This window comes from Myxocyprinus asiaticus, chromosome 50 (genome assembly GCF_019703515.2).
Source record: "Myxocyprinus asiaticus isolate MX2 ecotype Aquarium Trade chromosome 50, UBuf_Myxa_2, whole genome shotgun sequence".
NCBI lineage: Eukaryota > Metazoa > Chordata > Actinopteri > Cypriniformes > Catostomidae > Myxocyprinus > Myxocyprinus asiaticus.
The window spans coordinates 2,579,583-2,595,588 of record NC_059393.1 but is presented as its reverse complement, the minus strand read 5'-3'; the positions used below and the strand labels follow the sequence as shown (position 1 = coordinate 2,595,588).

The 16,006-nt window shown below is 27.2% G+C and overlaps 1 protein-coding gene across 1 annotated transcript in view; it reads right to left on the bottom strand.

Annotated features, from left to right (window-relative positions):
* LOC127438865 (protein ANKUB1-like) overlaps positions 1 to 14,921 on the bottom strand; it is a 69,849-nt gene extending 54,928 nt beyond the window's left edge. The window contains exons 1-2 of the mRNA XM_051694783.1: positions 14,832 to 14,921; positions 14,533 to 14,676 (exon numbers count right to left, since the gene is read on the bottom strand). Coding sequence (XP_051550743.1) covers positions 14,533 to 14,676; positions 14,832 to 14,921 — 234 coding nt within the window. The remainder of the gene's footprint in view (positions 1 to 14,532; positions 14,677 to 14,831) is intronic.
* Positions 14,922 to 16,006: the final 1,085 nt, after the last annotated feature.

Genomic DNA, 16,006 nt, shown 5'->3' with positions numbered 1-16,006 from the left:
TAAAGTCACAATTGCAAAATATAAAGTCGCAAATTCCAAAATGTAGTCCCAATTCCAAAATATAAAGTCGTAAATTCCAAAATATAAATTCACAGATCCAAAATATAAAGTCACAATTCCAAAATATAAAGTCGAAATTCCAAAATATAGTCACAATTCCGAAATATAAAGTCACGATTCTGAAATATAGTCACAATTCCAAAATTTAGTCACAATTCTGAAATATAAAGTCACAATTCCGAAACATTGCCACAAATTGCAAAATATAAAGTTGAAATTCCAAAATATAAAGTCACAATTCCGAAACATAAAGTCACAATTCCAAAATATAAAGTCGCAAATTCAAAAATGTAGTCCCAATTTCAAAATATAAAGTCGCAAATGGTAAAATGTAGTCACAATTCCAAAATAAAAAGTCATAAATTCCAAAATATAGTGGCAAATTCTAAAATATTAAGTCACGATTCCAAAATATAAAGTCGAAATTCCAAAATATAAAGTCACAGTTCCGAAATATAAAGTCACAAATTCCAAAATATAAAGTCACAATTCCAAAATATAAAGTCACAATTCCAAAATATAAAGTCACAGTTCAGAAATATAAAGTCACAAATTCCAAACTATAAATTCACAATTCCAAAATATAAAGTCGCAAATTCAAAAATGTAGTCCCAATTCCAAAATATAAAGTCGCAAATTCCAAAATGTAGTCCCAATTCCAAAATATAAAGTCGTAAATTCCAAAATATAGTCACAATTCCAAAATATAGTCGCAAATTACAAAATATAAAGTCACGAATCCAAAATATAAAGTCGAAATTCCAAAATATAAAGTCACAATTCAGAAATATAAAGTCACAAATTCCAAAATATAAAGTCGCAAATTCCAAAATGTAGTTACAAATCCAAAATATAAAGTCGTAAATTCCAAAATATAAAGTCACAGTTCCAAAATATAGTCACAATTCTGAAAAATAGTCACAAATTTGAAACATAAAGTCACAAATTGCAAAATATAAAGTCACAATTCAGAAATATAAAGTGACAAATTCCAAAATATAGTAACAATTCCGAAAAATAGTCACAATTCAGAAATATAGTCACAAATTCCAAAATATAGTAACAATTCCAAAATATAAAGTCGCAAATTCCAAAATATAGTCACAATTCCGAAATATAAAGTCATGATTCTGAAATATAGTCACAATTCCAAAATTTAGTCACAATTCTGAAATATAAAGTCACAATTCAGAAACATTGCCACAAATTGCAAAATATAAAGTCGAAATTCCAAAATATAAAGTCACAATTCCGAAATATAAAGTCGAAATTCCAAAATATAAAGTCACAGTTCAGAAATATAAAGTCACAAATTCCAAAATATAAAGTCACAATTCCAAAATATAAAGTCGAAATTCCAAAATATAGTCACAATTCCGAAATATAAAGTCACGATTCTGAAATATAAAGTCACAAATTCCAAAATATAAAGTCACAATTCCAAAATGTAGTCAAATTCCAAAATAGAAAGTCGCAAATTCCAAAATGTAGTCACAATTCCAAAATATAAAGTCATAAATTCCAAAATATAAAGTCACAGTTCCAAAATATAGTCACAATTCCAAAATATAAAGTCACGATTCCAAAATATAGTCACAATTCCGAAAAATAGTCACAATTCAGAAATATAAAGTCACAAATTCCAAAATATAGTAACAATTCCAAAATATAATTTCGCAAATTCCAAAATATAGTCACAATTCCAAAATATAAAGTCACGATTCTGAAATATAGTCACAATTCCAAAATTTATTCGCAATTCTGAAATATAAAGTCACAATTCCGAAACATTGCCACAAATTGCAAAATATAAAGTTGAAATTCCAAAATATAAAGTCACATTTCCGAAATATAAATTCGAAATTCCAAAATATAAAGTCACAATTCCAAAATATAAAGTCACAATTCCAAAATATAAAGTTGAAATTCCAAAATATAAAGTCACAGTTCAGAAATATAAAGTCGTAAATTCCAAAATATAAAGTCACAGTTCCAAAATAGTCACAAATCCAAAAAAATAAATTAAGTCACAGTTTTGAAACAGTCACAAATTGCAAAATATAAAGCCGAAATTCCAAAATATAAAGTCACAATTGAGAAATATAAAGTTGCAAATTCCAAAATATAGTCACAATTCCAAAATATAAAGTCGCAAATTCCAAAATGTAGTCACAATTCCAACATATAAAGTCGCAAATTCCAAAATGTAGTCACAATTCCAAAATATAAAGTCGTTAATTCCAAAATATAAAGTCACAGTTACAAAATATAGTCACAATTCTGAAAAATAGTCACAAATTTGAAACATAAAGTCACAAATTCCAAAATATAAAGTCACAATTCCAAAATGTAGTCAAATTCCAAAATAGAAAGTCGCAAATTCCAAAATGTAGTCACAATTCCAAAATATAATGTCACAATTTTGAAATATTAAGTCACAATTCCAAAATATAAAGTCGCAAATTCCAAAATGTAGTCCCATTTTTGCTAAATATAAAGTCGAAATTACAAAATATAAATTCACATTTCCAAAATATAAAGTCACAATTCCAAACTATAAAGTCACAATTCCAAAATATAAAGTCGCAAATTCCAAAATGTAGTCCCATTTCCAAAATATAAAGTCGCAAATTCCAAAATGTAGTCACAATTCCAAAATATAAAGTCGTAAATTCCAAAATATAAAGTCACAGTTCCAAAATATAGTCAAAATTCCGAAAAATAGTCACAAATTTGAAACATAGTCACAAATTGCAAAATATAAAGTCACAATTCAGAAATATAAAGTCACGAATTCCAAAATATAGTAACAATTCCGAAATATAAAGTCGCAAATTCCAAAATATAGTCACAATTCCGAAATATAAAGTCACGATTCTGAAATATAGTCACAATTCCAAAATTTAGTCGCAATTCTGAAATATAAAGTCACAATTCCGAAACATTGTCACAAATTCCAAAATATAAAGTCGAAATTCCAAAATATAAAGTCACAATTCCGAAATATAAAGTCACAAATTCCAAAATATAAAGTCACAATTCCAAAATATAAAGTCACAGTTCAGAAATAGTCACAAATTCCAAAATATAAAATCACAATTCCAAATTATAGTCGTAAATTCCAAAATGTAGTCACAATTCCAAAATATAAAGTCACAATTTTGAAATATTAAGTCAAAAATTGCGAAATATTAAGTCAAAAATTGCTAAATATAAATTCACATTTCCAAAATATAGTCACAATTCCAAACTATAAAGTCACAATTCCAAAATATAAAGTCGCAATTCCAAAATGTAGTCCCAATTCCAAAATATAAAGTCGCAAATTCCAAAATGTAGTCACAATTCCAAAATATAAAGTCGTTAATTCCAAAATATAAAGTCACAATTCCAAAATATAGTCGCAAATTCCAAAATATAAAGTCACGATTCCAAAATATAAAGTCGAAATTCCAAAACATAAAGTCACAGTTCAGAAATATAAAGTCACAAATTCCAAAATATAAAGTCACAATTCCAAAATGTAGTCACAATTCCAAAATATAAAGTCATAAATTCCAAAATATAAAGTCACAGTTCAGAAATAGTCACAAATTCCAAAATATAAAATCACAATTCCAAATTATAGTCGTAAATTCCAAAATGTAGTCACAATTCCAAAATATAAAGTCACAATTTTGAAACATTAAGTCAAAAATTGCAAAATATTAAGTCAAAAATTGCTAAATATGAAGTCGAAATTCCAAAATATAAATTCACATTTCCAAAATATAAAGTCACAATTCCGAACTATAAAGTCACAATTGCAAAATATAAAAACGCAAATTCCAAAATGTAGTCCCAATTCCAAAATATAAAGTCGTAAATTCCAAAATATAAATTCACAGATCCAAAATATAAAGTCACAATTCCAAAATATAAAGTCGCAAATTCAAAAATGTAGTCCCAATTTCAAAATATAAAGTCGCAAATTGTAAAATGTAGTCACAATTCCAAAATATAAAGTCGTAAATTCCAAAATATAAAGTCGCAAATTCCAAAATATAAAGTCACGATTCCAAAATATAAAGTCGAAATTCCAAAATATAAAGTCACAGTTCAGAAATATAAAGTCACAAATTCCAAAATATAAAGTCACAATTCCAAAATATAAAGTCACAATTCCAAAATATAAAGTCGAAATTCCAAAATATAAAGTCACAGTTCAGAAATATAAAGTCACAAATTCCAAACTATAAATTCACAATTCCAAAATATAAAGTCGCAAATTCAAAAATGTAGTCCCAATTCCAAAATATAAAGTCGCAAATTCCAAAATGTAGTCCCAATTCCAAAATATAAAGTCGTTAATTCCAAAATATAGTCACAATTCCAAAATATAGTCGCAAATTACAAAATATAAAGTCACGATTCCAAAATATAAAGTCGAAATTCCAAAATATAAAGTCACAATTCCAAAATATAAAGTCATAAATTCCAAAATATAAAGTCACAGTTCCAAAATATAAAGTCACAGTTCCAAAATATAGTCACAATTCCGAAAAATAGTCACAAATTTGAAACATAAAGTCACAAATTGCAAAATATAAAGTCACAATTCAGAAATATAAAGTCACAAATTCCAAAATATAAAGTCACAATTCCAAAATGTACTCACAATTCCAAAATATAAAGTCGTAAATTCCAAAATATAAAGTCACAGTTCCAAAATATAGTCACAATTCCAAAAATAGTCACAATTTTGAAATATAAAGTCACAAATTGCAAAATATAAAGTCACAATTCAGAAATATAAAGTCACAAATTCCAAAATATAGTAACATTTCCGAAATATAAAGTCACAATTCCGAACTATAAAGTCACAATTGCAAAATATAAAGTCGCAAATTCCAAAATGTAGTCCCAATTCCAAAATATAAAGTCGTAAATTCCAAAATATAAATTCACAGATCCAAAATATAAAGTCACAATTCCAAAATATAAAGTCGAAATTCCAAAATATAGTCACAATTCCGAAATATAAAGTCACGATTCTGAAATATAGTCACAATTCCAAAATTTAGTCACAATTCTGAAATATAAAGTCACAATTCCGAAACATTGCCACAAATTGCAAAATATAAAGTTGAAATTCCAAAATATAAAGTCACAATTCCGAAACATAGTCACAATTCCAAAATATAAAGTCGCAAATTCAAAAATGTAGTCCCAATTTCAAAATATAAAGTCGCAAATTGTAAAATGTAGTCACAATTCCAAAATATAAAGTCGTAAATTCCAAAATATAGTGGCAAATTCCAAAATATAAAGTCACGATTCCAAAATATAAAGTCGAAATTCCAAAATATAAAGTCACAGTTCAGAAATATAAAGTCACAAATTCCAAAATATAAAGTCACAATTCCAAAATATAAAGTCACAATTCCAAAATATAAAGTCGAAATTCCAAAATATAAAGTCACAGTTCAGAAATATAAAGTCACAAATTCCAAACTATAAATTCACAATTCCAAAATATAAAGTCGCAAATTCAAAAATGTAGTCCCAATTCCAAAATATAAAGTCGCAAATTCCAAAATGTAGTTACAAATCCAAAATATAAAGTCGTAAATTCCAAAATATAAAGTCACAGTTCCAAAATATAGTCACAATTCTGAAAAATAGTCACAAATTTGAAACATAAAGTCACAAATTGCAAAATATAAAGTCACAATTCAGAAATATAAAGTGACAAATTCCAAAATATAGTAACAATTCCGAAAAATAGTCACAATTCAGAAATATAGTCACAAATTCCAAAATATAGTAACAATTCCAAAATATAAAGTCGCAAATTCCAAAATATAGTCACAATTCCGAAATATAAAGTCACGATTCTGAAATATAGTCACAATTCCAAAATTTAGTCACAATTCTGAAATATAAAGTCACAATTCAGAAACATTGCCACAAATTGCAAAAAATAAAGTCGAAATTCCAAAATATAAAGTCACAATTCCGAAATATAAAGTCGAAATTCCAAAATATAAAGTCACAGTTCAGAAATATAAAGTCACAAATTCCAAAATATAAAGTCACAATTCCAAAATATAAAGTCGAAATTCCAAAATATAGTCACAATTCCGAAATATAAAGTCACGATTCTGAAATATAAAGTCACAAATTCCAAAATATAAAGTCACAATTCCAAAATGTAGTCAAATTCCAAAATAGAAAGTCGCAAATTCCAAAATGTAGTCACAATTCCAAAATATAACGTCATAAATTCCAAAATATAAAGTCACAGTTCCAAAATATAGTCACAATTCCAAAATTTAAAGTCACGATTCCAAAATATAGTCACAATTCCAAAATATAAAGTCACAGTTCCAAAATATAGTCACAATTCCGAAAAATAGTCACAATTCAGAAATATAAAGTCACAAATTCCAAAATATAGTAACAATTCCAAAATATAATTTCGCAAATTCCAAAATATAGTCACAATTCCAAAATATAAAGTCACGATTCTGAAATAGTCACAATTCCAAAATTTATTCGCAATTCTGAAATATAAAGTCACAATTCCGAAACATTGCCACAAATTGCAAAATATAAAGTTGAAATTCCAAAATATAAAGTCACAATTCCGAAATATAAATTCGAAATTCCAAAATATAAAGTCACAATTCCAAAATATAAAGTCACAATTCCAAAATATAAAGTTGAAATTCCAAAATATAAAGTCACAGTTCAGAAATATAAAGTCGTAAATTCCAAAATATAAAGTCACAGTTCCAAAATAGTCACAAATCCAAAAAAATAAATTATGTCACAGTTTTGAAACAGTCACAAATTGCAAAATATAAAGCCGAAATTCCAAAATATTAAGTCACAATTGAGAAATATAAAGTTGCAAATTCCAAAATATAGTCCCAATTCCAAAATATAAAGTCGCAAATTCCAAAATGTAGTCCCAATTCCAAATTATAAAGTCGTAAATTCCAAAATATAAAGTCACAGTTCCAAAATATAGTCACAATTCCGAAAAATAGTCACAAATTTGAAACATAGTCACGAATTGCAAAATACAAAGTCACAATTCAGAAATATAGTCACAAATTCCAAAATATAGTAACAATTCCGAAATATAAAGTCGCAAATTCCAAAATATAGTCACAATTTCGAAATATAAAGTCACGATTCTGAAATATAGTCACAATTCCAAAATTTAGTCGCAATTCTGAAATATAAAGTCACAATTCCGAAACATTGTCACAAATTGCAAAATATAAAGTCGAAATTTCAAAATATAAAGTCACAATTCCGAAATATAAAGACACAATTCCAAAATATAAAGTCGCAAATTCAAAAATGTTGTCCCAGTTTCAAAATATAAAGTCGCAAATTGTAAAATGTAGTCACAATTCCAAAATATAAAGTCATAAATTCCAAAATATAAAGTCACAATTCCAAAATATAGTGGCAAATTCCAAAATATAAAGTCACGATTCCAAAATATAAAGTCGAAATTCCAAAATATAAAGTCACAGTTCAGAAATATAAAGTCACAAATTCCAAAATATAAAGTCACAATTCCAAAATATAAAGTCGAAATTCCAAAATATAAAGTCACAGTTCAGAAATATAAAGTCACAAATTCCAAAATATAAAGTCACAATTCCAAAATATAAAGTCACAATTCCAAAATATAAAGTCGAAATTCCAAAATATAAAGTCACAGTTCAGAAATATAAAGTCACAAATTCCAAACTATAAATTCACAATTCCAAAATATAAAGTCGCAAATTCAAAGATGTAGTCCCAATTCCAAAATATAAAGTCGCAAATTCCAAAATGTAGTCCCAATTCCAAATTATAAAGTCGTAAATTCCAAAATATAAAGTCACAGTTCCAAAATATAGTCACAATTCCGAAAAATAGTCACAAATTTGAAACATAGTCACGAATTGCAAAATACAAAGTCACAATTCAGAAATATAGTCACAAATTCCAAAATATAGTCACAATTTCGAAATATAAAGTCACGATTCTGAAATATAGTCACAATTCCAAAATTTAGTCGCAATTCTGAAATATGAAGTCACAATTCCGAAACATTGTCACAAATTGCAAAATATAAAGTCGAAATTCCAAAATATAAAGTCACAATTCCGAAATATAAAGTCGAAATTCCAAAATATAAAGTCACAGTTCAGAAATATAGTCACAAATTCCAAAATATAAAGTCACAATTCAAAAATATAAAGTCACAGTTCAGAAATATAGTCACAAATTCCAAAATATAAAGTCACAATTCCAAAATATAGTCGTAAATTCCAAAATGTAGTCACAATTCCAAAATATAAAGTCACAATTTTGAAATATTAAGTCAAAAATTGCGAAATATTAAGTCAAAAATTGCTAAATATAAAGTCGAAATTCCAAAATATAAAGTCACAATTCCAAAATATAGTCACAATTCCAAATTATAGTCATAATTCCAAAATATAAAGTCGCAATTACAAAATATAAAGTCGCAAATTCCAAAATGTAGTCACAATTCCAAAATATAAAGTCGTTAATTCCAAAATATAAAGTCACAATTCCAAAATATAAAGTCGAAATTCCAAAACATAAAGTCACAGTTCAGAAATATAAAGTCACAAATTCCAAAATATAGTCACAATTCCAAAATGTAGTCACAATTCCAAAATATAAAGTCATAAATTCCAAAATATAAAGTCACAGTTCCCAAATATAAAGTCACAGTTCCAAAATATAGTCACAATTCCGAAAAATAGTCACAAATTTGAAACATAGTCACAAATTGCAAAATATAAAGTCACAATTCAGAAATATAAAGTCAAAATTCAGAAATATGAAGTCACAAATTCCAAAATATAAAGTCACAATTCCAAAATGTAGTCACAATTCCAAAATATAAAGTCATAAATTCCAAAATATAAAGTCACAGTTCCAAAATATAAAGTCACAGTTCCAAAATATAGTCACAATTCCGAAAAATAGTCACAAATTTGAAACATAAAGTCACAAATTGCAAAATATAAAGTCACAATTCAGAAATATAAAGTCACAAATTCCAAAATATAAAGTCACAATTCCAAAATGTAGTCACAATTCCAAAATATAAAGTCATAAATTCCAAAATATAAAGTCACAATTCCAAAATATAGTGGCAAATTCCAAAATATAAAGTCACGATTCCAAAATATAAAGTCGAAATTCCAAAATATAAAGTCACAGTTCAGAAATATAAAGTCACAAATTCCAAAATATAAAGTCACAATTCCAAAATATAAAGTCGAAATTCCAAAATATAAAGTCACAGTTCAGAAATATAAAGTCACAAATTCCAAAATATAAAGTCACAATTCCAAAATATAAAGTCACAATTCCAAAATATAAAGTCGAAATTCCAAAATATAAAGTCACAGTTCAGAAATATAAAGTCACAAATTCCAAACTATAAATTCACAATTCCAAAATATAAAGTCGCAAATTCAAAGATGTAGTCCCAATTCCAAAATATAAAGTCGCAAATTCCAAAATGTAGTCCCAATTCCAAATTATAAAGTCGTAAATTCCAAAATATAAAGTCACAGTTCCAAAATATAGTCACAATTCCGAAAAATAGTCACAAATTTGAAACATAGTCACGAATTGCAAAATACAAAGTCACAATTCAGAAATATAGTCACAAATTCCAAAATATAGTCACAATTTCGAAATATAAAGTCACGATTCTGAAATATAGTCACAATTCCAAAATTTAGTCGCAATTCTGAAATATGAAGTCACAATTCCGAAACATTGTCACAAATTGCAAAATATAAAGTCGAAATTCCAAAATATAAAGTCACAATTCCGAAATATAAAGTCGAAATTCCAAAATATAAAGTCACAGTTCAGAAATATAGTCACAAATTCCAAAATATAAAGTCACAATTCAAAAATATAAAGTCACAGTTCAGAAATATAGTCACAAATTCCAAAATATAAAGTCACAATTCCAAAATATAGTCGTAAATTCCAAAATGTAGTCACAATTCCAAAATATAAAGTCACAATTTTGAAATATTAAGTCAAAAATTGCGAAATATTAAGTCAAAAATTGCTAAATATAAAGTCGAAATTCCAAAATATAAAGTCACAATTCCAAAATATAGTCACAATTCCAAATTATAGTCATAATTCCAAAATATAAAGTCGCAATTACAAAATATAAAGTCGCAAATTCCAAAATGTAGTCACAATTCCAAAATATAAAGTCGTTAATTCCAAAATATAAAGTCACAATTCCAAAATATAAAGTCGAAATTCCAAAACATAAAGTCACAGTTCAGAAATATAAAGTCACAAATTCCAAAATATAGTCACAATTCCAAAATGTAGTCACAATTCCAAAATATAAAGTCATAAATTCCAAAATATAAAGTCACAGTTCCCAAATATAAAGTCACAGTTCCAAAATATAGTCACAATTCCGAAAAATAGTCACAAATTTGAAACATAGTCACAAATTGCAAAATATAAAGTCACAATTCAGAAATATAAAGTCAAAATTCAGAAATATGAAGTCACAAATTCCAAAATATAAAGTCACAATTCCAAAATGTAGTCACAATTCCAAAATATAAAGTCATAAATTCCAAAATATAAAGTCACAGTTCCAAAATATAAAGTCACAGTTCCAAAATATAGTCACAATTCCGAAAAATAGTCACAAATTTGAAACATAAAGTCACAAATTGCAAAATATAAAGTCACAATTCAGAAATATAAAGTCACAAATTCCAAAATATAAAGTCACAATTCCAAAATGTAGTCACAATTCCAAAATATAAAGTCATAAATTCCAAAATATAAAGTCACAGTTCCAAAATATAGTCACAATTCTGAAAAATAGTCACAAATTTGAAACATAAAGTCACAAATTCCAAAATATAAAGTCACAATTCCAAAATGTAGTCAAATTCCAAAATAGAAAGTCGCAAATTCCAAAATGTAGTCACAATTCCAAAATATAAAGTCACAATTTTGAAATATTAAGTCAAAAATTGCGAAATATTAAGTCAAAAATTGCTAAATATAAAGTCGAAATTACAAAATATAAATTCACATTTCCAAAATATAAAGTCACAATTCCAAACTATAAAGTCACAATTCCAAAATATAAAGTCGCAAATTCCAAAATGTAGTCCCAATTCCAAAATATAAAGTCGCAAATTCCAAAATGTAGTCACAATTCCAAAATATAAAGTCGTAAATTCCAAAATATAAAGTCACAGTTCCAAAATATAGTCACAATTCCGAAAAATAGTCACAATTTTGAAATATAAAGTCACAAATTGCAAAATATAAAGTCACAATTCAGAAATATAAAGTCACAAATTCCAAAATATTGTAACAATTCCAAAATATAAAGTCGCAAATTCCAAAATGTAGTCCCAATTCCATAATATAAATTCACAAATTCCAAAATGTAGTCCCAATTCCAAAATATAAAGTCGCAAATTCCAAAATGTAGTCACAATTCCAAAATATAAAGTCACGATTCTGAAATATAGTCACAATTCCGAAACATTGCCACAAATTGCAAAATATAAAGTCGAAATTCCAAAATATAAAGTCAAAATTCCGAAATATAAAGTCGAAATTCCAAAATATAAAGTCACAGTTCAGAAATATAAAGTCACAAATTCCAAAATATAAAGTCACAATTCCAAAATATAAAGTCGAAATTCCAAAATATAAAGTCACAGTTCAGAAATATAAAGTCACAAATTCCAAAATATAAAGTCACAATTCCAAAATATAAAGTCGCAAATTCCAAAATGTAGTCCCAATTTCAAAATATAAAGTCGCAAATTGTAAAATGTAGTCACAATTCCAAAATATAAAGTCGTAAATTCCAAAATATAAAGTCACAATTCCAAAATATAGTGGCAAATTCCAAAATATAAAGTCACGATTCCAAAATATAAAGTCGAAATTCCAAAATATAAAGTCACAGTTCAGAAATATAAAGTCACAGATTCCAAAATATAAAGTCACAATTCCAAAATATAAAGTCACAATTCCAAAATATAAAGTCACAGTTCAGAAATATAAAGTCACAAATTCCAAAATATAAAGTCACAATTCCAAAATATAAAGTCACAATTCTAAAATCTAAAGTCGAAATTCCAAAATATAAAGTCACAGTTCAGAAATATAAAGTCACAAATTCCAAAATATAAAGTCGTAAATTCCAAAATATAAAGTCACAATTCCAAAATATAGTGGCAAATTCCAAAATATAAAGTCACGATTCCAAAATATAAAGTCGAAATTCCAAAATATAAAGTCACAGTTCAGAAATATACAGTCACAAATTCCAAACTATAAATTCACAATTCCAAAATATAAAGTCGCAAATTCAAAAATGTAGTCCCAATTCCAAAATATAAAGTCGCAAATTCCAAAATGTAGTCCCAATTCCAAAATATAAAGTCGTAAATTCCAAAATATAGTCACAATTCCAAAATATAGTCGCAAATTACAAAATATAAAGTCACAAATTCCAAAATATAAAGTCGAAATTCCAAAATATAAAGTCACAATTCAGAAATATAAAGTCACAAATTCCAAAATATAAAGTCACAATTCCAAAATGTAGTCACAATTCCAAAATATAAAGTCGCAAATTCCAAAATGTAGTTACAAATCCAAAATATAAAGTCGTAAATTCCAAAATATAAAGTCACAGTTCCAAAATATAGTCACAATTCTGAAAAATAGTCACAAATTTGAAACATAAAGTCACAAATTGCAAAATATAAAGTCACAATTCAGAAATATAAAGTGACAAATTCCAAAATATAGTAACAATTCCGAAAAATAGTCACAATTCAGAAATATAGTCACAAATTCCAAAATATAGTAACAATTCCAAAATATAAAGTCGCAAATTCCAAAATATAGTCACAATTCCGAAATTTAAAGTCACGATTCTGAAATATAGTCACAATTCCAAAATTTAGTCACAATTCTGAAATATAAAGTCACAATTCAGAAACATTGCCACAAATTGCAAAATATAAAGTCGAAATTCCAAAATATAAAGTCACAGTTCAGAAATATAAAGTCACAAATTCCAAAATATAAAGTCACAATTCTAAAATATAAAGTCGAAATTCCAAAATATAGTCACAATTCCGAAATATAAAGTCACGATTCTGAAATATAAAGTCACAAATTCCAAAATATAAAGTCACAATTCCAAAATGTAGTCAAATTCCAAAATAGAAAGTCGCAAATTCCAAAATTTAGTCACAATTCCAAAATATAAAGTCATAAATTCCAAAATATAAAGTCACGATTCCAAAATATAGTCACAATTCCAAAATATAAAGTCACAGTTCCAAAATATAGTCACAATTCCGAAAAATAGTCACAATTCAGAAATATAAAGTCACAAATTCCAAAATATAGTAACAATTCCAAAATATAATTTCGCAAATTCCAAAATATAGTCACAATTCCTAAATATAATGTCACGATTCTGAAATATAGTCACAATTCCAAAATATATTCGCAATTCTGAAATATAAAGTCACAATTCCGAAACATTGCCACAAATTGCAAAATATAAAGTTGAAATTCCAAAATATAAAGTCACAATTCCGAAATATAAAGTCGAAATTCCAAAATATAAAGTCACAATTCCAAAATATAAAGTCACAATTCCAAAATATAAAGTTGAAATTCCAAAATATAAAGTCACAGTTCAGAAATATAAAGTCGTAAATTCCAAAATATAAAGTCACAGTTCCAAAATAGTCACAAATCCAAAAAAATTAATTAAGTCACAGTTTTGAAACAGTCACAAATTGCAAAATATAAAGCCGAAATTCCAAAATATAAAGTCACAATTGAGAAATATAAAGTTGCAAATTCCAAAATATAGTCACAATTCCAAAATATAAAGTCGCAAATTCCAAAATGTAGTCACAATTCCAACATATAAAGTCGCAAATTCCAAAATGTAGTCACAATTCCAAAATATAAAGTCGTTAATTCCAAAATATAAAGTCACAGTTACAAAATATAAAGTCCCAAATTCCAAAATATAGTCACAATTCAGAAATATAAAGTTGCAAATTCCAAAATGTAGTCACAAGTCCAAAATATAAAGTCGTAAATTCCAAAATATAAAGTCACAGTTCCAAAGTATAAAGTCACAATTCTGAAACATAAAGTCACAATTCCAAAATATAAAGTCCCAAATTCCAAAATATGGTGAACTCAATTAATGAGTCATGCCTAAAATCATGTCCTGTGTAAATGTCTAAAATCGTGACACGGTAGCATATATAAACCTTTTCTCTATTAGCTCACATGCAGCCAACCATTGAAAAACATAATAGGCCTTCAAGAAAACAGTTATACAGAAAATGTTGTTTTTGCTGTGTGTTCCCGGGTCAGTACCTTGACCTGACAGTGAATGGTGCTTCCTGTCGTGATGCCAATGTCTGTCACACACCAGTTGTCCTGCAGGGCGGCACCTGTGTATCTCAGCTCCAGGAAATGCTGCACCTGCTCATCACCTGACAGCTGAACGTAAAAACGCTCCTGTTTGAGCAAAAAGATAGTTTCAATCTAGAGTTTTCTATCAGTAGCTAACTGTGTTGTTGTATTTCAAGGTTGACAGGTTTAATTAAATGTGTGATTAAGGTTAAATGCGTAATGTGAAGAAACATTAAACTGACAGTGTTGTGTTGAAATACCTTGATCATCTTCTTGATGTTTCCTACTGTCTGATAAGGAGAAATATGGAGCGTCTCACAGGAGCCTTCAAATACAACAGACACCCTCATGACAGGACGTACAGTGTCTCTCTGAGTCTCAATCCTCTGTGTGCTCACAGAGAGAGCGTGTTGAAGACTTCTAGGTCAGCTGTCCAATGGAGTCTTAGTCAGACCCAATAAAACATGGGGGACTGAGTCTGGGTATCTCTGACATTAAAAGCAAGTTTAGACTCTCTCTCTCTCTCTCTATATATATAATATTATTAAATAATAAAATGTTATTAAAGTTATTATTATTATTATTATTATTATTAAATAGTAAATTTTAAATACAATTAAATATTAACAATAAATGCATTAAACTAAAGAGAATCTAAGAAAATCCCCATTGAGAATTACATGCAAGTCAAATGTCTGGACACATTATGATAAGAGGAGTATGAGAATAATGAGAATGGGATGGGAAACGTGCTTTATTGATTGAACGTAATGTCGCAATAAGCTTCCTTTTCTTATGCGTAATGCAATTTTTTTTCTTGCTTTGTCACTCTTTCATTAAAGTGAAATGAGTTGCTGAGCTGTAAACCAGCTTCATATGATTAATATTCTCTCTCTCTCTCTCTCTCTCTCTCTCTCTCTCTCTCTCGTGTGTGTGTGTGTATGTGTACAGTCATAACATTGCTCTCTATCACTCCAGCAGGCAGCACAATTCTGGTGGTCTTGCAGGGGTTGCTGGGATCTCTGTATAAGATGTTGCTGGGATGTTCGGTTCCTATAGCAACACATCAGCAAACAGGCCCATGATTTGAGATTGAGCTCTTCAGGAACACAAATATTCAATTCAACACCAGACCACCAACCAGACGAATCCTGAACTTTTATAGAGGGGCCCGTGCAGAGTTGCCTAGCTTTTACCACAGTAAAAGTGCCAAAAATAACATGTCTTATGTTCAATAACCCATCAATAACCAGATACATTACTTTTCTTACATTGATGAGAAAATAATATATATATATATATATATATATATATATATATATATATATATATATATATATATATATATATATATACACACACACACAAATGCATCTCAAGAAACTCTGGACAGACTGACAGCAATAGTTTGTCCAAAGTTACTTCTTCTTTGACT